Genomic DNA, 22,861 nt, shown 5'->3' on the forward strand with positions numbered 1-22,861 from the left:
AGGGCAACAAGGCAGATTTTTCAAAATTTATTGTAATGCCTAGCTGGGTACAGATTGCGATTGTGTAGTCCTGTGCTTGTAGGAGTTGATGCCTGGTGGTAGCAGTGAGGAGCCAGTCATCTAGATATGGAAACACCTGGAATCCTTGATGTCTCAGGTGAGCCGTGACCACTGCCATACATTTGGTGAACACCCTGGGGGCTGTGGTGAGACCAAAGGGCAGAGCTCTGAAATAATAATCACTGGCCCCCAGCCGGAAGCGAAGATATCTCCTGGAGTGCCTGTCCATCTTGATATGGTAGTACGCATCCTGAAGATCTATCGTGCATATCCAATTGTCCTGACCCAGAAAGGGTAGAATGGACTGTAGCGTGACCATTCGAAACTTTGTTCTTTGTACAGACCTGTTTAGTCTGCTGAGATCCAGAATAGGTCTCCAGTCCCCCATCTTTTTTGGTACTAAAAAGAACCTTGAGTAAGTTCCGGATCCATGCTGGTCTGCCAGGACTTCCTGGATGGCTCTTTTTTCTAGCAGTTTTGAAACTTCTATTACTGTTTGCTCCTTCAGATTGGGTGGAACATCTGGAAGGGTCTTCCTTGACTGTAAGGGGGGGTTGATGGAAGGGAATTTTGTAACCTCTGGATATAATGGACCGTACCCATCTGTCTTGTGTTAAACATTGCCAGGCTTTTGGGTACAGTGAAAGTCTTCCCCCGACTGCCTCCAGAGGTGAGGAGCCAGGCAAAACTTCAGGGATGCTGGAAGGGCTTGTCAGAGAAAGATTCTCTGTTGCCCTGGTTCTGCGGACCCCCTCTGTGATGAGGGCAGCATCTATTATTATTGTTTCTCCCTCTGCCTCTGGAGGAAAAATCACTATGTGCATCAGGCAAGGCTCCCTAAGATTTACGGAACCACATCTTCCCACTCTTATGACCCTTGGGATAAGGTCTAGAAGGAGTGGAAAAACGGACTCCCACGGCAGGCAGAGAGTCTTGCCTTCTTGCTCACACCTAGTCAAAGTGTCTTTCACCTGTGGTCCAAGAAAGGAACCATCAAAGGGGGTGTTGGTGATGGATGCTCGAAAGGGTTCCGCAAAGTTACACAGCTGCATCCACGCATGCCTCCTAAGGGTCACACCCATACCTGCGGCTCTACTCACCCCATCGGCTGCATAGGAAATGAGCCTCATGGAGGAGTTAACTACAGAAATAAGTGTCACTAGCTGGGAAACTACTTTGGCTTGTGCTGCCTCAGCTGTTGGATCTTGAAGGGTATCTCTGAGCTCTTTAAGGAGATCCCTTTGAAGTTGGGTAAAATGACATAGGTAGTTCAGTGACCTCATGGAGAAGGTCGCTGAAGCGAACATTCACTTCCCTTATCTGTCCATCGTCCTAGACTACTTGTTAGGGGGATTGACAGATGAAGAGGTCTCCGCTAACTCTTTTTTAGTGGCTGCTGCTACCACCATGGCATCAACAGGAACACCTTTAGAAAGGAATTGCTTATCCTGGGGTGCTGTAATGAATTTACCAGGTCTCCTCGGAGTTGGTTCCACTGTATCCGGAGCTGCCCAAGCCTTTCGAGCCACCACTGCCATAAGTGGATCGAAAGGCGGAGAAACCCAGGACGTGGAAGGTCGGGAACCGAAAGCATCCAGAAATACAGACTCATCCTCAGTGGGGGCTAGGGGATTCCAGTTCCCCCTCTGCTTAAGCATTTCCAGGATGTCCAAGAAGGAAACATCTTCAGAGGGGGATCTCGGGGACCCTTCCGAATCATCTAAGTCTGTATCAGAAGTGACAGACTCGGGGGAGTCAATGTGCTTCCTCTTATACTTTTTCTTCCGAGAGGGCTCCTCTGAGTGATCAGGAGAGGCCTCGCAAGAGGAGGAAACAACTAATGGGCTGTCCTGGAGCATCGGTTCCCTACACTTAGGGTTTGGAGGAGGAGCAGAGGTTGGCACGGGCACTATGGGGGACGGAGCCAGTGGAGCTAAAAGTGGAGCTGACTCAGAGGACAGCACACTCTGCATGATGTCAAAGGCATCCCTGCCACGAGGCAGAGAAAGTTCCGGTTCCGAAGAAATAGGAATTTTTCTCCGCACCGAGGGGGATGGCTCAGAGGTCGATGTTGGAGCTGAGCTCACCTGCGCCAACTATCCGAGAGGGAGAACAGGGTCAGACAAGGGTCCGATGCCACTCGCCCCCTCGGAGCCGACGAGGGAACCACGGCGCCCAGATCCCTCAATGTAAGGTACCACCGAGGGAATCGGAGCCGACGTCAGAACAGAAGGAGATGGAGTCATCTTAGCAGACTGTTCCACTATTCGAACCCCAACCAACTCCGGCTCCGAACTCACTGGAGTCAGAGGAGGAACATCAAGAGAAATGGACGGAGCCAATACCTGTTGAGGAGGGCTGGACAACAATTTAGCTAGTGCCTGCGACTTTAGCAACCTACTGACTACTCTTTCCACATCATGATCCGATAGCCTAGAGGATCGAGAGGAGTGAGAGGATCGGTGGCTACGCTCACTTTGAAGTAAAGGAGACGGAGGAGCTGAATGCACCGACTCTAAGGAAGGGGACCTCAGCCTCTTGTGGCTCTGCGACGGCTCTGAAGCCTCTGATGGAGCCGAAGGGGAGGTTGTCTTGTCGGTGCCAGCCAGAACCGACGTTGAAGGAAAATCCTGTACCAAAGTTGGCTCCGAAATTGGAGCCGACGGCTTAGTGGATTTAGGGGATTTCACTGGCTGTGAACTCTTGGCCGGTGAATCCTGGGGTTTTAACAGACCCCTAAGAATCAACTTATTCTTACGCTCCTGCAGGACTCTTGGACTAAAGAGATGGCAAACAGAACAGGAGTCTTGCAGTTGCACAGCGCCTAAACAACAGACGCAAGAAGTGTGCCCATCTGTCAGAAACATTTTCTGACAGCATGAGTCACACTTCTTAAACCCAGAAACCTTAGCCTCCTTAGACATGCTATACTGGAAAAAGGAAACCAACCAATTTAACCGACAATAAGAAGAACAATATTCAGTTCTACAAAAAAGGCACACCTATAAAAAAGGCACACAAGTACTATCTAGAAGGATATAGATAAAGGTGTTTTTTTTTTAAGGTAATAGGATAGCCTCTAATTTAAACGGCTAACCTAGAAGAAAAAAACAGTAGGAAAGCCTCTAAGTTAAACGGCTAACCAGGGGAAGGGGGGAGGGGGGAGAACTCTCTAAGTTAAACGAGTTCTACAAAAAAGGGACACTATAGAACAAGCAGTTAACTATAACAGTAACAACACTATCGCTAATAATAAAACAGAAAAATTTACTACAAGAGTTAAATTCTAGAGAGAATTTACACAAAATATTAATATGCAAGCCTGAGCCAGAAAAACGACACCTCGTAGCTGAAGCGGCAAACGAGATCTGGGTAGCTATCGTTAGGCATTATGGGATAAGGGGTAGCCTCGAGCCAGTAAACAGTTCTCGAGCTATTGAAGATGGCCGAGTCGGAGCCAAGGATCAGCTCCGAACCCAACCAGCAAGAACGAAGGCGAGATAGACAACTTAACATCTAGAGTTCTGAACTGTAGTCGTATCCAGTGTCAAAGGAACCGAAGATGTCTTCAGTGCCGAAGAATTTGACTGTTCCGACAATTTAGGAACTTTTGATTTTGGTTGAGGACGAACCCTCAGATGCATGTTTATGTTTTTAAAGAGATGACGGCACTGATCGAGATAACTTAGAATCAGAGGCCGGAGGAGATTGGTTGGACTTGGAAGAGGCTTCCTTGAAAGGGGCCTTAAGAAGCTCTTTGAGGATTAGCTTAGTCTTTATCCCAGCCAGGGTTGTATTACTAAAAGCCTGGCAAATAGTACATTAAACACTCAGATGGGGCACCCCCAATTTGTCGTGGTTATCTGAGTTTGGCAGCTTTCTGCCGGACTCAGAACATTGTTTGAATCCTGTGGTAGAGGATTTAGGCTTTTCAGCCATAACTCTCAAAAAAGGAGACACACACACACACACACACACACACACACACACACACACACACACACACACACACACACACACACACAAAAGGATTTAAGAGAGAAAAAATTCTACCAGCAATGGTAGAAAAAGAGGTTGGTTACCACAAGGGGTAAAGAGAAAGAACTACCAGCGATGGTAGGGGGAAGTATTTACCATGGTAAAAAGAGGGGAAACGCACTCAATTATAACTTTTTATCTGTTTGGTCTACCTAATAGTAAGAGATTTTGACTACTAACAGAAAAGTAATAACGACTGGAAAAATAGAAAAGTTACTTAGCTGCGAGAGATGACTGGCTGACACTTCTGATTTGCGAAAGCTGCAAACAAGATCTGAAGTAATTTAGAGAGGGGAATTGTGAGTAAACTTGTAGCTCAAGAGATTTTTTTCTGGCATGAGCTGTGTAACAGCCGGATCAGTTCCGAGCATCGGAACCGTACCCCATTGGTCAAGAATAGATGAAGATTGACAACATCAGATCAAATGTTATTACAGATTGTTTTCGTTTCTATTAATGTGTCCACACCTATGTCTTAAGTGATATTTTTAAGTACTTTTATTAAATTATTTGGAAGGTGATTTGATTACTGCTAGCACATTTAATGACAGACTTCTGAAACAGTGAAAAGTACAGTTGTGTACACTTACCATAAATGTAGATGTTCGAGTGTATTCACTGCTGCAGTCATTACATTTGGGTAATCCTGCTGGCAGGTTGCCCTCAATCAGCCTGAATTCCAAAGTCCTGGGTCCTGCGTCGGCTGCTATCGCAACTTCCCTGACGTCAGGTCGTCAGGGGTAAAAAAGATGCGGCCGACGCCATTTTCCTCTTGCCCCATGTACCCCTAAAAGGGTAGCCAAAATTTATATACATATAAATGCATGCACCAATATAAACTTTACCTTCATCTACAAGCAAATACACCACATAGGTTGCATAAATCAGAGAAGGAAAGATAGGTTCCATCAGAAGAAAGGGGGATGGCGGCTGGGTAACCTGGACTGCAACAGTGAATACACTTGAACATCTACATTTATGGTAAGTGTACACAACTGTACTATGTTCTTCCTGTTTCACTGTTGCAGTCATTACATTTGGGTAGAGTCCCAAAGCTATGGATGGGAGGCTGGAGCTAAACAGCATTAGGAGCGGCTATGAGGCCCTGCAGAACTGCAGTGGCAAAGCCTGCCCTGGATTTAGAGTAGAGTGGCAGATGATAGTGTTTTGTAAAGGTGTGCACTGAACTCCAAGTAACAGCCTCTAAAATGTCCTTGGTTGGTACTCCCCTGAGAAAGGCTGCTGAAGTGGCTGCAGCTCTGGTTGAATGTGGCCTAATGCCCTTAGGCACTGGCTTGCCATGGTGTAAGTAGCAGAAACGAATGCAGTGGCCTATCCACTTTGAAATAGTCTGCTTTGAGATGGCCTTTCCTTCTGATCCTGCAGCATATGCCACTAGTAATTGCTCTGTCTTTCTGAAAACTTTGGTTCTATCCAAGTAGAATCTAAGCTGTCGGTGTACATCCAAAGAATGCAGAATTCTCTCCCCCCCTTGTTCTGTGGCTTTGGAAAAAAAGTTGGCAGGTGAATAGTTTGGTTAAGAGCCACACTGGATACCACCTTAGGCATAAATGTTGGGTTTGTCCTCAGAGAGACCCTGCCTAGACAAAAAATGATAAAAGGTTCCACAGCCATGAGTGCCTGTAGCTCTGAAACTCGTCTTGCAGATGTTATTGCTAGGAGCAGAGCTGTTTTCCAAGATAAAAACTTTATATCAGCAGTAGCAGCTGGCTCAAAAAGAGGCAGGGTGAGTTTTTCCAAGACATAGTTGAGGTCCCATGCAGGCATCGGTGATCTCCTTGGAGGCCTTAAATTTTTGGCACCTCTGAGGTACTGTTTTAATAAGGGATGAGAAAAGATTGGTGGCTCTGTATTGTAATGAGCCGAACTGGCAGAGGCATGAATTTTAATAGATAAAAAAGTTAGGCCTTTGTCCAGCATCTCAGTTAAGTATTGCAAAATCTGAGGAATATTTGGCACAGCTGTATGAGTTCCTTGTACCTGGTTCCAAGCACAGAATCTCTTCCATTTTCCAGCATAAGATTTTCTATTACTAAGCCTTCCGACCTCCAAAGTGACATCCATCACAGCTTTACTGAGAGGTGTGTTTTGTATGACTACATTATCCGCCATGCTGCCAGGTTTAAAGTCCTGAGTTGGCTGTGCAGGATCTGTTTGTTTTGCTGGGACAGCAGATGAGGTATTTGAGGTAAGGTCCAAGCTGGGCATTGAGACAAGTTCTTTAGGATTGGCAAACAGTACTGGCAGGGCCAGTCTGGGGCAATCAGTATCATTTTTGGCTTCTCCTGTCTGACCTTTAGGAGTACCTTGGGGAGGACAGGCAGTGGGGGAAAGGCATATACTGATAGGTTTTTCCAGCTGAAAGATAGGGCGTCCACTTTCCATGCTTGTCTGTGGTAAGTCCGTGTGCAGAATCTTTTTAGTTGGTAGTTGTGAGGGGAGGCAAATAGATCTATGTCTGGGCATCCCCATTTCCTTGTTATCATGCTGAAGACTTCTGGATCCAGCTGCCACTTGTGAGGATCCATGAGGTTTCTGCTTAGTTCGTCTGCCAGAGTATTTTTCCTTCCTGGCAGGAATTGTGCCTGCAGATGTACTTGGTAGGTTAATGCTGTGTCCCACAAAGTCATGGCTAGTCTGCATAGGGGCTAAGAATGTGTGCCCCCTGCTTGTTTATATACCACATGACCGTGGTGTTGTCTGTCTTTATCAGTAGTTGTCCCGGATGAAGTAGGTCCTTGAAGGCTGTCAGGGCATTCTGAACAGCTAGCATCTCTTTTTGATTGATATGTAGATGCATTTGGGTTGAGGACCATGTGCCCTGAATGCATCTTCCTGCCATGTGGGCCCTCCAGGCATAATCTGATGCATCCGTTGTTAGTGTCTGCCTGGCTGGGGGTAATGTGAATGGCTGTCCCTTGTTTTGGTGACAAGCCTTTGCCAACCATCGAAACTCCTCTTGTAGGCAGGGAATAAGAGTAATCCTTGTTTCCAGGCTGTGGGAATGTTGAGTCCAAACACTTTTTAGGTACCATTGAAGTTTCCTCATATGTAGTCTTGCATATAGAATTAGTAGGATGCAGGATGCGATGAAGACCAAAACCTGCAGAATTTTTCTTGCAGATAACTGGGCCTTTGTTGCCAACATTTTGAAATAGGTAGTCAGTTGCCTTTGTTTGTCTGGCGTGAGATAAGCCATCTGGGCTGTTGTATTTAAGCTTGCACCCAGGAATATTATCTCTTGAGAGGGTACTAGTTTTGATTTCTATTCGTTGACTGTGTACCCTAGGCATGTCAGAAGTCTTTTCACAAACACCAGATGCTGTAGAAGAATGTCCTTGTTCTCTGCTTGAATTAGACAGTTGTCCAAGTAAGGATATATGTGTATTCCTCTTTGTCTGCAGAATGCGATTACTGGTGCCAGGCACTTTGTAAAGACCCTGGGCGCAGTAGATAAGCCAAAGGGCAGTGCAGAGAATTGGTAATGCACTGAGCCAGCCTTGAATCTGAGGTATTTTCTGCATAATTGTCTGATTGGGACATGCAGGTATGCCTCTTTTAGGTCTACAGTCACCAGCCAAGCGTTCTTGCCCAGCATGGGCAGAAGCTGCTGCAAAGTCATCATCTTGAATTTTGGTATATCTAGGAATGTGTTCAGAATAGACAGGTCCAGTATTGGTCTCCAGGCCTTGTCCTTTCTGGGTACCAAGAACAGTCTTGAGTAAAATCCTTGTCCCTGCTCTTGCTTTGGTACTTGTTGAATGGCCCCCATATCCATGAGGGATGAGACTTGTTTTTGTGCCTCTGCCCATTGATTTTTCGGCAGATTTGGCCAGCCGTTTGCCTTTGGCAGGGTATGGAAATGGAACTTGTACTCTTGTGTCACGATATTTAAAACCCACTTGTCCTGGGTTATAATGTGCCAATTTTAAGAAAAAAGTGCTAATTTCCCCCCTAAGGGTGCTGCCAAGAGATAAGTGCTTACTGCAGGCAAGGGGAAGTCATTGGGACTGTTTCCTGTATAGTTGTGATTTGTCTTCTCCAACTTTGGAGGTAGAAGCACCCCTTTGCTGTGACCTGTAGGAAACTTGCGCCTGGGATCTGCCTCTAGGGTGTCTGGATCTGCCCCTTTGAGGTCTGTCTGACACAGGAAATGACCAATTATTTATAGGCCAGTGTCTACTAAACCTAGGTGGCTGTTTGCATAGATTTAGCTTTGTCCTCCATTTTCTTTAACAACACCTCTGCCTTAACACCAAACAAAGTATCATGCTGTAAAGGTGCATCTAATAATTTAACTTTGACATGATCAGGCAGATTTTGTTCCTTTAACCAAGCATGCCTCCTAATTACAGAGCCCGTAACTACGGCCCTGCAGGAGGCCTCCAAAGAATCAAAACCACACTGCAAAGTATGCTTTCCAACTTGTTCAGCTGCATGCAATAAATCCTGCATTTCCTTGTTTTCTGCACATTCAGAATTTAATAACATTTTCTGTTTAAGCAATGCCATGACATGTTGCTGATATTTGAGCATATGGAACTGACAGTTTAAGGCCCTTATAGCCAAGGTAGCAGATGTGTAAATCTTTTTTCCCCAATTTATCCAGAGCCCTAGAATCTCTGTCAGAGGGGGAAGGGTTTTTGCAGCAGAAACCTCCACTCCTTTGGGACCCTGAGAAATAGTTTCTGGGTTTGCAGCAGGGTTTTTAAAAAGGAATTTATGAGATTCAGGAACTCCGTAATATCTGTCAGGCTTAACAAGAGCTGGAGGTAAGGAGTCACGGGTAAGACTAGACTCCGAAAACACATCATCTGCAATATCTAACACAGGAGGGATGGCTAGTGGCCTGTGTTGGGGTAGTAAAAGGAAATCCCTGAGCCTCTTTTTAGATTCTGAAAAATCTTGGCTCTCCCAGTGGAAATGCTCCCTCATGGTATGCAAGGTTTCCCCAAAAGAATAGTCCTCTGGAGGAGAAGCTGAAGGTATAGATTCTTCAGCATCAGAATACTCATAGGGGGGAAGAGAATATTCTTGATCAAATGAGGAATCAGATGAAATAGAAACCTGATCTGAAGATTCATAGTCAGTCTCTTGCCTAGGCCTCTTATCAGGAGGGGGATGGGAACCCCTGATCAAGGTCATTAAGTCTTCGGCCATTTTGAGCATCTGTTTTTTGGGCATACAGGCCTGTCCACGTGTCTCTTGAGTTTGTTTATTTGCTTTAGAAGGTGCTTTAGTCTTTGCCTTTGAAGCTGAGATTGGTTTAATGTAAAGATGTTTAGGTCTAAATACACCCTCAGAAGCCGATGCCTGCTCAGCAGCTCCGGACCCATCTGACGGAATAGTATCCGAGGCTCCAATACCTTGAGTTTCCAGCAGCAAGGCCGACTCCACGTGGGAGTCGGTAGCGGCCTGTGCCTCTAAAGTACTGGGCATCAGGGGTGCAAAAGCACCTCACTGAGAACCGGTGAACCGGCGAATTGCTTAGGAGAAGCTTCATCGTCGGTTTTGGGCCTCTGTTGTCTATCTCTCTCCTTTTCTTTGTGTTTTTTGTGAACTCCGGTAGTCGGATGGCTATCCGACATTTCTGGATAATTAAACCGGCGTCCAAAACAGTTTAAAGCAAAATCATACCGACGCTTAATAGTGCGTTGGTTAAATCTAGCACAAAACCGACAACCAGAAACATTGTGATCAGGGCCTAGGCAAGGAATACAGTAGGAATGAAAGTCCTTATGAGGTATTTGCTTTCCACAAGAAATACAATTATTTACTTTTTCTGACATCGGTCTGGAGCAAGAAAAAAGTTTCCCCAATGGGGTACTTAGCTTATTTGAAGACTTTGGATCTGAAACTCGAACACGAAAATCTCAGGAGTCGGCCGACCGGCACTTGCAAACTGCTTCTGCTTCGGGCACCGCGCGGCAAGAAAGACTAAAGAAAATGGCATCGGCCGCATCTTTTATACCCCTGACGACCTGACGTCAGGGAAGGGGTGACAGCAGCCTACGCAGGTCCCAGGAATTTTTGGCCCCTCTGAGGAATTGCTTTAGCAGAGGGTGAGAGAAGAGGGGTGGGTTCAGTATTATAATGTGCTGAAATGGCACGTCTATATCACATTATTGAAAGTTTACTTAATCAAATCAATAAAGGTCGAACTTTATTGATTCGATTAAGTAAAACATCGAATAACATTAAAAAAAAAAAAAAAACTAAATGGTGTAGGCAGGGGGGAAGCCCCCCTGCACCCCCCACACCCCCCTTACTTAAACATACCAAATCCGAAACCGCACTACATTGAGGTAAATGGAAATCTCCCCTTACGGAGATTTCCATTTACTTGCACGATGTTCTTCACTTTCGATATTGTCAGCTTACGACAACGTGAGGTAGACCCAAAATGGCAGAGGCATGAATTTTAATTGTCGAGAAGGATAGGCCTTTGTGGAGCACTTCTGTTAAATACTGAAGAATATGAGGCAAACTGGGCACCGTTGTGTCCATCCCCTGAGTCTGGCTCTAAGAACAGTATTTTTTCCACTTTTCAGAATAGGATTTCCTAGTACTAGGCCTCCATGCCTCCAGAATGACATCTAGCACCTGCTTACTGAGGGATGCTATTGGAGAGCTCAAGGAATTACCCAGGCTGCAAGGTTCAGGATATGAAGCTGAGGGTGCAGAATCTGGCCCGCCTGCTGGGACAGCAGGGAAGGTGTCTGAGGTAGGTGCCATAGTTCCAACAGTGTCATACTGCACAAGAGGAGGTACCAGTGCTGGCGTGGCCAGTCTGGTGCAATCAGTATTGTCCTTGGCTTGCCCTGTTTGATCTTTAGTAGAATCTTTGGGAGGAGAGGCAGAGGGGGAAAGGCATAAACTGAGAGGCTTTCCCAGGTAAAGGACAGGGCATCCACTTTCCAAGCTTGACTGTGGGAAGTCCTTGTGCAGAATTTGTCCAATTGGTAGTTCTGAGGGGAGGCAAACAGGTCTATCTCTGGAGTCCCCCATTTGTTCCTCAATAAGTTGAATATTTTTGGTTCCAGTTTCCATTCGTGTGGGTCCATGAGATTTCTGCTTAGGACTGCCAGTGAATTTAGCTTGCCTGGCAGGAATTGAGCTTGTAGGTGCACTTGGTAGCTCAAGGCTGTGTTCCACAGAGCAATGGCTAGTCTGCATAGAGGGTACAAGTGGGCTCCCCCCCTGCTTGTTTATGTACCACATAACTGTGGTGTTGTCTGTCTTTACCAATAATTGTCCTGGAAGAATGTGGTCTTTGAAGGTTGTCAGGGAATTCTGTACAGCTAACATTTCTTTTTGGTTGATATGCTGGTGCATCTGTCTTGGGTTCCATTTGCCCTGAATGCACTGCCCTGCCAAGTGAGCCCCCCATGCATAATCTGATGCGTCTGTTGCTAGGGTTTTGGCAGTAGGGGGTAGAGTGAAGGGGAGTCCCTTGTTGTGGTAGCAGGCCTCTGCCCACCAAAGGAACTCTGTCTTTATACAAGAAATGATAGGAATCATTGATTTCTTGGTCCTGAGAATGTTGACACCGTAGGCTTTTTAGATACTACTGTAGTTTCCTCATATGCAGTCTTCCATGTGGAATTAGTAGAATGCAAGAGGCCATGAATACCAGGGCTTGCAGAATTTTCCTTTCAGACAGTTGGGTCTTTGTGGCCAGTAGTTTGAAGTAGGCAGTCAAGTAAACTTGTTTCTCTGGAGTGAGGAAAGCCATCTGGGAAGTTGTATTCAAGCTTGCTCCCAGGAATACAATCTGTTGGCAGGGTACTCGGTGAGATTTCTTTTAGTTTATGGTGTACCCCAGTGAGGTTATAAGTTTCTTTACGAATGCCAGATGCTTTAATAGCAAGTCCTGGCTTTCTGCCTGAATCAGACAATCGTCCAAAGTATGGGTATATTTGAATATTTCTCTGCCTGCAAAATGCAATGGCTGGAGCTAGACACTTTATGAATTCCCTGGGTGCAGTAGATAAGCCAAAGGGAAGTGCAGAGAACTGATAGTGCATGGAGCCTGCCCTGAAGCATAGGTATTTCCTGCAAGATTCCCTTACTGGAATGTGCAGGTAAGCTTCCTTTAAGTCTAAGGTTGCCAACCAGCCATCTTTGCCTAGCAGAGGAAGCAGCTGTTGAAGTGTTAGCATTTTGAATTTTGGAAGTACCAAAAAGGTGTTTAGAATAGAGAGTTCCAGGATAGGACGCCAGATTATGTCTTTTCTGGGTACCAGGAAAAGTCTTAAATAAAAACCTTGACCCCTTTCTTCTGCTGGGACAGGTTGAATAGTCCTGATACTTAGAAGAAAGAGAACCTGCTGTTGAGTCTTTGCCCACTGATTTGGGGGTAGGTCTGGCCAACCGTTTGGGGTTGGTAGGGTGTGGAAGTAGAATCTGTATCCTTGGAAAACTATATTTAAAACCCATTTGTCCTGGGTAATGAGTTCCCAGTTTTTTGCATGCAGAGCGAGCTTTCCTTCTAAGGGAGCAGGCAGTTGGGCAGGGCTTGGAAGGGTTAAGGTTATGTCATTGTGACATTTTTCCGTAGGGGGGAGCCCTACTACTTCCTGCTTTGGAAGTGGAAGCCCCCCACTGCTTAGGCCTGTGCATAGCCTGAGACTGTAACCTAGGTGGTCTGCTGTGCCTGAGTTTGGACTGAGAAGGCTTGGAAGGGACTGGAAAGGACCAATTCTTTGAAGGCCAATGCCTACTAAATCTGGGAGGCTGTACTTGCAGGAAATATTTAATAGTTTGCATAGATTTAGCTTTTTCCTCCATCTTTTTGAGGATGACTTCTGCTTTGTTGCCAAACAGGCAGTCTTGGTTTAAAGGAGCATCCAGTAATTTAGCTTTAACACGATCTGGCAAGTTTTGCTCCTTAAGCCAAGCATGCCTTCTAAGTACAGACCCAGTGACAGCAGCCCTGCAAGAAGCTTCTAAAGAGTCAAAAAACACACTGCAAAGTATGTTTACCAACTTGTTCAGCAGAATGCATTAAATCCTGTAATTCTTTGTGTTCAGCACAGTCAGGAATCAACATCATTTTCTGTTTAAGTAGTCCCATAATATGCTGCTGGTACTTTAACATATGAAACTGGCAATTTAAAGCCCTAATGGCCAAGTAGCAGAAGTGTATACCTTCTTACCCCATCTGTCCAAGGCTCCAGAATCTCTATCAGAGGGGTTAGGGTTTTTGGCAGTAGTAGCCTTAATGCCTTTGGGTCCTTGGGAAATGGTCTCTGGACCCGCAGTAGGATTCTTGAAGAGGAACTTGTGAGAGTCAGGTAGTCTGCAATAACTGTCAGGTTTTCTGGGAGCAGGAGGTAAAGTGTTTGGGGACAGGCTAGATTCCAAGAAAGCATCATCTACAATGTCCAGAACAGGAGGGATAGCTAAAGGCCTGTGTTGAGGAAGGAGTTAGAATTCTCTAAGCCTCTTTTTGGAGTCAGAGTAATCCTGGCTTTCCCAGCGGAAATGCTCCCTAAGAGTGTGCAAGGTTTCACTAAAGAAAAATCTTCTGGAGGGGAAGCAGACGGAATGAAATCCTCTGCATCAGAATCTTCATAGGTAGATAAGGGCAAATCCTAGTAATCAGAAGAAACAGAAATATCAGAAACCTGATCAGAAGGAAAATCAGTTCTAGGTCTCTTAGAGGGGGAAGGCTCGCTTTCCTAAATCAAAGTAATAAGGTCTTCAGCCATTCTAAGCATTTGTTTTTTAGGCATACGGGCCTGACCATGCGGTTTGGACGTCGGTTTTCTAGGCGTGGGTTGAGTTTTAGGCCTGGATGAAGAAGATGGAGATGGTTTAAAATGCAAGTCTGTAGGCCTGAATACACTCTCAGAAGCCGGTGCCTGCACAGCGGCCCCAGACCCATCCAAGGTAGAGACATCCACAGGTTCCATAGTCAAAGAAGCATCTCACCTCAGTAGAGCCTGCGAATCTGAAGTAGCAGGTATCAGGGGCTGCGAAAGCGCCTCACTGAGTACTGGCAGACTGGCGACTAGCTTAACGGAAGCATTGTTGGCAGTTTTGGACCTATGCGGTCTGTCGGTATTCGGATGGCTTGCCAAAGCCATTTCTGGATAGTTATACAGAGTACCAAAATAATTAGCTGCAAATACATACCGACAAATAGTTTGGGGGTTGAATAAGGCACAAAAACGACAGCGAGGGACGTTGTGGTCTGGGCCTAAGCAAGGAATGCAGTACGAATGAAAATCTTTATGAGGTATTTGCTTTCCACAGGTAAGACAATTGTTAACTTTTACTGACATCGTTTAAGAGCAAGAAAAAGGATCCCCAACAGGGTACTTAACTTTTTTTGAAGACTTCAGTTCTGAAACTCGAAAACAAAAATTTCAGGAGTTGGCCGATCGGCACTTGCAAACTGCTTCTGCTTTGGGCACCGCGCAGCAAGAAAGACTGATGTACTGGCGTCGGCTGCATGTTTTATACCCGACGACCTGACTTCATAAAAGAAGAGACTGGATCTGATGCAGGAATCCAAGACTCTGGTATTCAGGCTGGCTGAGAGTTACCTGCAGGCAGATAACCTAAATGTGATGACAGCAACAGTGAAACACGAATAACATCTGGCAAAGGAAAGAATAGCTTTGTAAGTGAACGTATTGGTATAGAAGATAATCGAATGATCACTGCTGCAACAGCCTTATATCTATATGAGTTATTTCCTGCCAAGGAGATAACAGCCGGTCAGCTTCCAAAGTTTCACAGCACCATCCACCCACCCAAACTATAAATCCTGGTGCATTCATCAGCGCCCTATGCAGCATTACCATATAGCTATGTGGAAAAAAGGCTGACGGGTAATTCCAAATGTTAAGATAAACTGAAAAAGTTACCCCCTTTCTCACTAAGAAAGACCACTACATATGTTTAGCCTAATACCCAATAAAATTTCAAGGATCAAAATGGTGATCATCAGAATAGTGGAACTTAAGTGTAAGGCAAGGGAAAATTATACTTTTACTGAACCAGAGCATTCTCCATTACTTTGTAGTGCTGCACTCTCAAATTAAAATATACAAGTACACTGGACACGTGGAGAGCATCTCTTCAAGTTAAGGGATGCAGTGGGTAAAACCACTCATACAAAAAGCACTTCTAAAGCCACAGTAAATTTCAGAATTAACTGCTTCTTGTTTGAATAGTAGTTTATTTATTAGAGTATCAGGACTAGCAGGATTTGGTCTTACACTTCCAAAAGGGGAGCTGTTTCAGCCATGCTAGAATATCTCAAAGGTAAAAGGGAGTGCATATGGGCTCTTCACTGACTGCTTATATGGATCAGAAATAAAATATTCCCTCTCAAACCTTCTTAGCATAAGAGGATATTCCTAAAGCAAAGGCTTCTGGACTGGAAAATGTAAAACAAAACAGAAATATTTGAATGCACAGCAATAATTAAAACAAATCAAAGCTACATACAACTGATCACTTCAGTCCAAAGTATACAGAAATGTTTAAATAGTATCTGATTTTGCAGTGGGAGAGCAATAAAAAAACTAACAAAGGACAGCATGGATTTAAGACTCACATGAGTTTAAAATACTGAAAAATTCTAAACTGACAGCTCAACCCTTCTGTCATAGTTAGGGATATTTCACAGTGTTCTGGCATGAAGCTAAGATCTTCTCTACAAGCCATAATCTCCTGCAGCCAATATGACTAAAACAATATCAGATTTTGCATGTAATTTTGTGCTATATTTTTGCTGTACGTTTCTAGTTAAACAATATAAATATCTGAGGCTTTGCTTGTAATTTTGTTACTTTTCTGCTGCATTATATTTCCTTTTCAACAATGTACATACCTAAAACAACTCTAGGCTTTGTATTAGTTCCCACAGCTCTAACACACAACTGTGAAGTGGAATATATACATAATGTACAAACACTATGAAAAAGTTAAGTCCAAATGTACTAGAAAAAGTATGCAATAAATGCTTACTGAAAAATGGTATTTGTGTCCAAGTCAACGCAGCATACATCTCGTGGTGGTTCATACAGCTCAAAGTATCGGGAATCAACTCCTACTATAAAAGGACAAGGGGCACTAAGCACGTCTGCTAGTGCTAATGGACATAGTGGGATGTATGGGCAAGGCCAGTGAAAAGGGAAAATCATCTACAAAAAGAAACAAAAATACATTTCAGAAAAAAGCTAAATTTACAGCAGCTTTTTAAAAGTCAAATAAATAAAAACAATAGAAATGATAATAAACTGTAATGAAATGTAATCATGACCAACAAAGTCATTCAAAATGCCAATGCATCCCTTAAAAGGAACAGTTATCCCTCCTTCACAGGTACGAATAGAAATGTATTCGATTTTGCACTATATTAAAGTTATGTACATTTTCACATAAATAAATAACTAAATAAAAATCTCTCTAACAGACATATAGTGCAGGAAGTGCAGTGATTACGTTCACTATTCAGAAAAAGACAAACTAGATAAGGGCCAGAGTGGTGCACAACATGACCTTAACAAATGTTAAGCACCCCTGATTATTTTAAGGTTGGTTCTACTGCTCGGCAGTAAAATCTGCCTGCATTGACTAGCAAATGACAGCAGCAAAGCAAAATATTTGTTTCTGTCTGCTGTCCGTACCCTTAACATGTCCCTAACCATGTAAAAATAAATTAGAAAGTTGCTAGAACCCTGAAACTCAAATATATGTCATTATTTAGTGACTTCAATCTGCGGTGGCTTGTATGAAAACCACAGATTTTATAAGGAGCAAACCAAAAATATGAAGCAATGATCTGGACCTTCTGAAAAATGTATACATTAGAGAGGCATTAAAGGTAAGTGTAAATGTGATGGACAGAGACCGCTAAATATTTATGACTTTGAAAGCCAACAAAACACTTAGTGATTTTTTCCCCCCTATAACTAATAGTACATGGAGCAGATAAAGCTCCATGCACTACATTCGCTATTGAGGTGAATTTCTTGGTATCCATGCCTTGAACACATAATAAGCAGGTTATGATCTGCAAGCTGCTCTGAATCCTCTATATATATTGCACACCAAATAATCAACAATAGAACCTTCCTTGGCAGTTCAGTGCTTGAGATCATCCACCAAGGTCAATTTGGCACTTTTTCTAGGAAGCTCCAGTGCTAGGAATACTGTCTCGCAAAGGCAGCAGAATCCACAGTGTTACAGACTCAGCCTCTCATCTGTATCTTGCTTTTCACTGTATCATTTGCTAAAGTTAGGTATGCAATTACTGCCCTTGAATCTTGGTCTTAACATTGTGAAATACACTCAGGTTGTGCCTGCAATTGATCCACTGACATCAGTGCACTACTATGGTAAACAAATAAAAAAAAATTACATATATATATATATAGATATATATAGATATATATATATATATATATATATATATATATATATATATAAAACAATAAGATAAACTTGCCCCATTCCTTTAGCACACGCCCTGTAATTAAAGAAATAATTAATAATACCACTGAACAATATATCAATTCATTATTTTTAAAGCTGCATGTTAAAAAACAAATATCCAGGTCTTCACAGTAGCTTTTGCTAAGGCAGTCAGCCAGGGGGTGCTAATCAAGTATATGTACAGTACTTGAGAAAAAAATAAAGAAAATCAGATGCACTTAATGAGTTAACAAACTTTTACATATCAGGCTCGCTGAAAATCTAGTAGCTGTACTAGTAACTAATATTTGTGGTTGTATGACTGACCTATTTACTATACACTAAAATACAGGATAAAATGAGTATGTTCCAACATAGCTGTACACGGAACTAACAAGTTACAAACACTCTGAAGTGTGAAAATGGAGATAATGTTCAAGTTAAAAATGCGGGTAAAATTCTGTTAATAGCTGATAATTACACTGTCTGGATGCCAGCAAAGAAGAAATTTGGAAAACGTAAGTGAAAAATCAACTACAAAAACAAAACTGTCCGGAAAGAACTTTGCAGCTGCTCAGCAGAAAGCAGTTCATGGTTCATCTTTAGTACAGGAGACAGATTCCAGTAACTTAAAGGAAAATAAATCAAATGCACTCAGAGGTGTTAAAGTAAGGCTCACGAAGAATACAAAGAATCAAATGACAAAGGCTTGAAAAAATGGAAAAAAACAACTAGATATTTAGATGAAGTGATAAATCTGCAGAAATCAGAGGATGAAAGGAGGAAAGGATTGGCTGAACATGAGGCTATTCTTCTGAACCACTTCTTCTTGAGAAAACACATTACACACAGGAAATATGAGATTTTTTGGAATACCAGAGACATTGGAAGGAACAGAATGAATTAATTTGAATAAGCAACTGAAATGACATGCCATATTTATGTGTCAAAGCTGGCAACAAGCCACCAAGACCAATGTTAGTAAAGATGCAATCATGCCAGTATAAACAGCTCCTTCTGACAAAACTGTTTAATATTTTTTCCTCCTGCAGCAATTTTAAACTGGGCACAGCAGTAAGTTTGTAGAAAATGACTACTTGTTGCATATTAGGCAGAAGAGAAGCAAGTTTATCCTGGCAATCAGGGGATGTCAAGAGACACACGAGATTCAAGCTGTGATATCCTGCTGTCTTAGGAATATTTTTCCCTGCAGGAACAAAGACGTTTTTGGATGTAGAACAGGTAAGGAGAAATAAAGTTTAGCTAAGAAACAGTGAGTCAAGCAAACTGAAGGGAACTCTGATTCTTGATCTTCTGGCAATATCAAAGCCCAGACAGACACTAAGCGTGAAACCTTTTTTCACTGTTCCAAAGAAATTGTTGGAGTGAGAAAAAAAAAGCCAGGATAACCAGAAAAATACAAGTATCTTGGACTTGAACCAGCGACCAGTGCTGGGAAATTGAGACGATCAGAAAAAAGGCCAGAAATGGGTGAATAAAAGGAAGAACTGTAAAGCATCAATTCCATTAGATGTAGTATAGACAGGGTTCTGCAGAAAGAGATGACTGAAAAAAGACCAAACGTTTCCATGACTGAGTTAACATGGTGGGAGAAGTGTAAATCATAAATCCTACCTTATGTAATTAATGTTTAGAAGGACACCAAAGGTACTGAATAAGGTAAAGTATGCAGTGAGAGATTTTTTTTTTTTTTTTTTACATGTGACAGGTGGTAGTTTTCTCAGTGACTGCTATATATAGTAGTGATATTAAAGAAAGTATGTGTTCTTAATCATAACGTATACAGGCTTTATACTATAGCAGGATAAGGAATGCTGGAAAGAAACAAGCTAATATAATGTTGGGATCCTGGGAATGTAAAAGTGTACTGATCATATTGTTTATAGAATCCCCTCTCTTTATAGAGCAGTATGTCTAAATGAATGCCCTTATTTTAAGTTACAGACATATACATATATTTTTAAGCAAAGAAATTATTAAAATTATGAAAATGACCACACTTTTTGATTTGCAAAGCTTTAGTTGGAGAAAAGGAGTCTGCATGTGCAATCAATTAATCTCAACAGCGTGTTCAGAGTTAAATTTACAAGGTGCAATTTAACTAACTTTTTAAAGGATACTGAAAACAATTCAGTGAAAACAAATGAAGGTGAAAATCATGGGAAGCCAATAATTATATAAGTAGCTCCTTCCCCAACATTACTAATACTACATATTAAACATATCAGTGAAAAATTTAAAGTGCAGCCACTGCACTTTGTCGTAAGGCTAAATGATAGTGTCTACTTAAAGTATCCAAACTGGTTTCACATCTGACTGGGAATAGAGAAGAGAGCAATATTTATAAGTGGGAACATAAGCTCTAATATGAGCCTTGTTATAGTTAACCTTAACTTTAAAATAGGTGATGCTTCTGGGTACAGTCACTGAGTTGGGGTAATTGCTATTTGTAGTAGTAAACATTCCTTTTCTTAAGAAGGTGTACACAGTTGCATGTTTGCTCTGAGTTAAGAGATTGTGAGCATGAAAATGATTAAACTTTTTTCTTGAGTGCTTTTATTTTAGTGAAAAGTCTAAGAGTGTGACATGGGTTCAAAGAGCCATATTCTTGGCTTCCTTATGTCACTCAAGCATTTTCCCTTGGAGCAATGGAAAAGGTTTTACTGGTATCATCTCTCTGGCCTTTGATCAGCTTGTTAAATAGTGTGTACAAATGCTGCAAGCTGGAAACATTCAGAAATGTCATGAACAACAGGTAGGAGTAGGATTTTATCAGAAAGGCTGCTTTGTCAACACTAATATGGAATGTAAATGGCCTACAGGGTATGACAAAAAGCAAACAGTACTGAATGATATTAAGAAGGGAAGGCTGCAAACCGCAAAGTTACAGGAGATGTAACGCGTATGGCACTTGAAGCGGCAAACGAGATCTGAAGTAATCTTGAGAGGAGCAATGTGGGTAGAGCTAAGCTCGAGAGTTTTTGGAAGGAGTGAGCTGGAGTAACGGCAGAGTCGGTTCGAAGATTTGGAACTGAACCCACAGTCAAGGATTAAGTGGAGATTGACAACATCAGATCTTTTACCATCGGTTACAGAAAATAGAAAGAGCAGGCAAATACAGGGAGCCTATGACAACAAAAAATAACCAGAAATTCTACAGTGGTATTATAGAGATACTTTGGAAATGTTATGAAAGTTTGTATAATGCAGAGGAATGGGGAATGGAGAAACCAAGAAAACGCATAAATGGAAATATTTATGGAAAACTTAATTATCTCAAGGTTAGAGGAAGATGAGGCTCAAACAATAGCCAAGACATGAAAATATGACATAAAAATTGTGATGTATAATAAATCAGCAGGGAAGTCTCCAGGAACAGTATGCATTTCTGTGGATATTTGAAACTGAGGAAGGAAAAAGTAATAACAATCTGTAAAATTTTGTTTAGCACTGTTTTAAGAGGGGAGAGCCAGCATCTTGGAAGAAACGGGTGGTGGCTGTTTTACCCATAAATTGCAAAGACCATCCTTATTTATCTTCAGATAGACCAATTTCAATTTTAAACCATGACCATAAAGTGTTTATGTTTACACTAAGAGAATGGCAAAGGTTTTACCAAAGCTGGCTAATAAGGCTCAAAGTGGTTTACTGGAAAGAAGTCAAATATTTGACTATGTTAAAAGGACAATAATGATTTAGAGAGAAGCATACTGCAAGAGAAATCCACTACTGTTGGAGAATTTCGATGCAAAGATAGCATTTGAAAGGGCCGGCTACAATTTTTTTTTACAAATAAGGTTAATAAGGAGGATACATGAAGGGCAAGAGGCAAGAATTAATTACTGTGACAAACTGTGGTTGAACAGTAGAACCTAGCAGGAATGTCTCTTTTCTCCACTGTTACTTGTTTTGTATTTAAAAGGGCGTTTTGGAAAGAAAATAAGGGATGCACACATTCAAGGACACAAGTAATATGGTAAACAAGAAAGAGCAGCTTCATTTGACACTATTATTTTGTATTTGATAAATCCAGGAAAGGACATTATAGTATCATGTAACATTTTGAGACAATTTCAGGTGTCTTCAAAATATAAAATAAATGGACAAATAGGTTGCAGATGGAAACTTTGCAGATGTGCACAAACTACAAACCACCTACTTACTAGGCCACAATAAGATGAAATTATCTAGGTGTAAGAATTTAAAAAAAAGATTGCATTCCTCCAACTAAGGATACATAGGGAGAAACTAAACAAAAAAATACTGGACGTTTGATTGAGGGTATGGACAGTAGGATACAAGCTTTCAAAATGTTTTTGGTCTCCTTATCCTTATAAATGCGTCAGACACATTTTTAATAATCATAAGAGAAATTGTGGATGACAATAAAAAAACACATAAATTGAAATAATTTATTTGGAAGGGGAAGAGGCCAAGTGTTAATTGGGATAATATGATTCACCTCACAGAAGTAGTTTGGGGTTACCAGATGTGAAGGGGTACCCTAGAGTTAAACTAGTTAAGACAGAAGGAGATAAACCACACTGGAAAAGGACAACAAAGAACAGAGAAAGCTCATAACACAAAGCAGACTAGGATTTTGGATGCAAGTCTTTAAAGAGAAAACAACCACCATACAGAATACTACATAAGTATCAGAAACGTTTCTAAAAACGAAGCCAGTGTGATAATGGAGAAATAGTGTTTACGAATAGAGATATCTGCAAGTAGCATTACAGAAAACAGGCAAGAGAGGGGATGGAATTTACTGGAGGCAAATAACAAATGAACCAAGGGAAATACAGCAGAGTGTAAAGTGGCTAAGCAGAAGTCTGAACTGAAAGACAGAGACTGTCTTCCCTATCATTATTTGGTAACAATATAGGCACAAAGAAAGGATATGGTGGGAGCTATGCTAGTTCTGGTAGAATTTTGAGTCTTGGACAGAGGCTACTTTTACAAAAGGGATAATTAGTAGGGCATATAAAATACTGCATGATAATTATAACAATCGAAGGAGGTTAAAAAGATCGGAAAAAAAGAAAATGGAAAGGAGATTTATATAGGAACACTGGGGAAAAATTGTAAGGCTCTAAAGTATGCAGTAAAGTTCAGAATGTTTAGGACTTTTGTACTGAAGTGCCTGCAATGGAATTTTATACCCCAAGTGGACTTCATAGGATTTTTCCTGGAGCAGACAGCAAACACGTGAGGTGTGATGGGGAACAGGGGGGTAAATTGGGTATATGTTTCTTGGGAATGCAACAAGTTGGAAAACTTTACAAAT

General features: G+C 42.1%; 1 protein-coding gene across 1 annotated transcript in view; it reads right to left on the reverse strand.

The window, feature by feature from the left end:
• The window catches only part of DENND4A (DENN domain containing 4A), a 2,763,357-nt gene that overhangs the window by 1,665,069 nt on the left and 1,075,427 nt on the right, over window positions 1-22,861 (reverse strand). The window contains exon 14 of the mRNA XM_044077857.1: window positions 16,105-16,280. Within this exon, the coding sequence (XP_043933792.1) occupies window positions 16,105-16,280 (176 nt within the window). The remainder of the gene's footprint in view (window positions 1-16,104; window positions 16,281-22,861) is intronic.

Source organism: Protopterus annectens, chromosome 7.part0 (assembly GCF_019279795.1).
Source record: "Protopterus annectens isolate FY-2018-M chromosome 7.part0, PAN1.0, whole genome shotgun sequence".
NCBI lineage: Eukaryota > Metazoa > Chordata > Ceratodontiformes > Protopteridae > Protopterus > Protopterus annectens.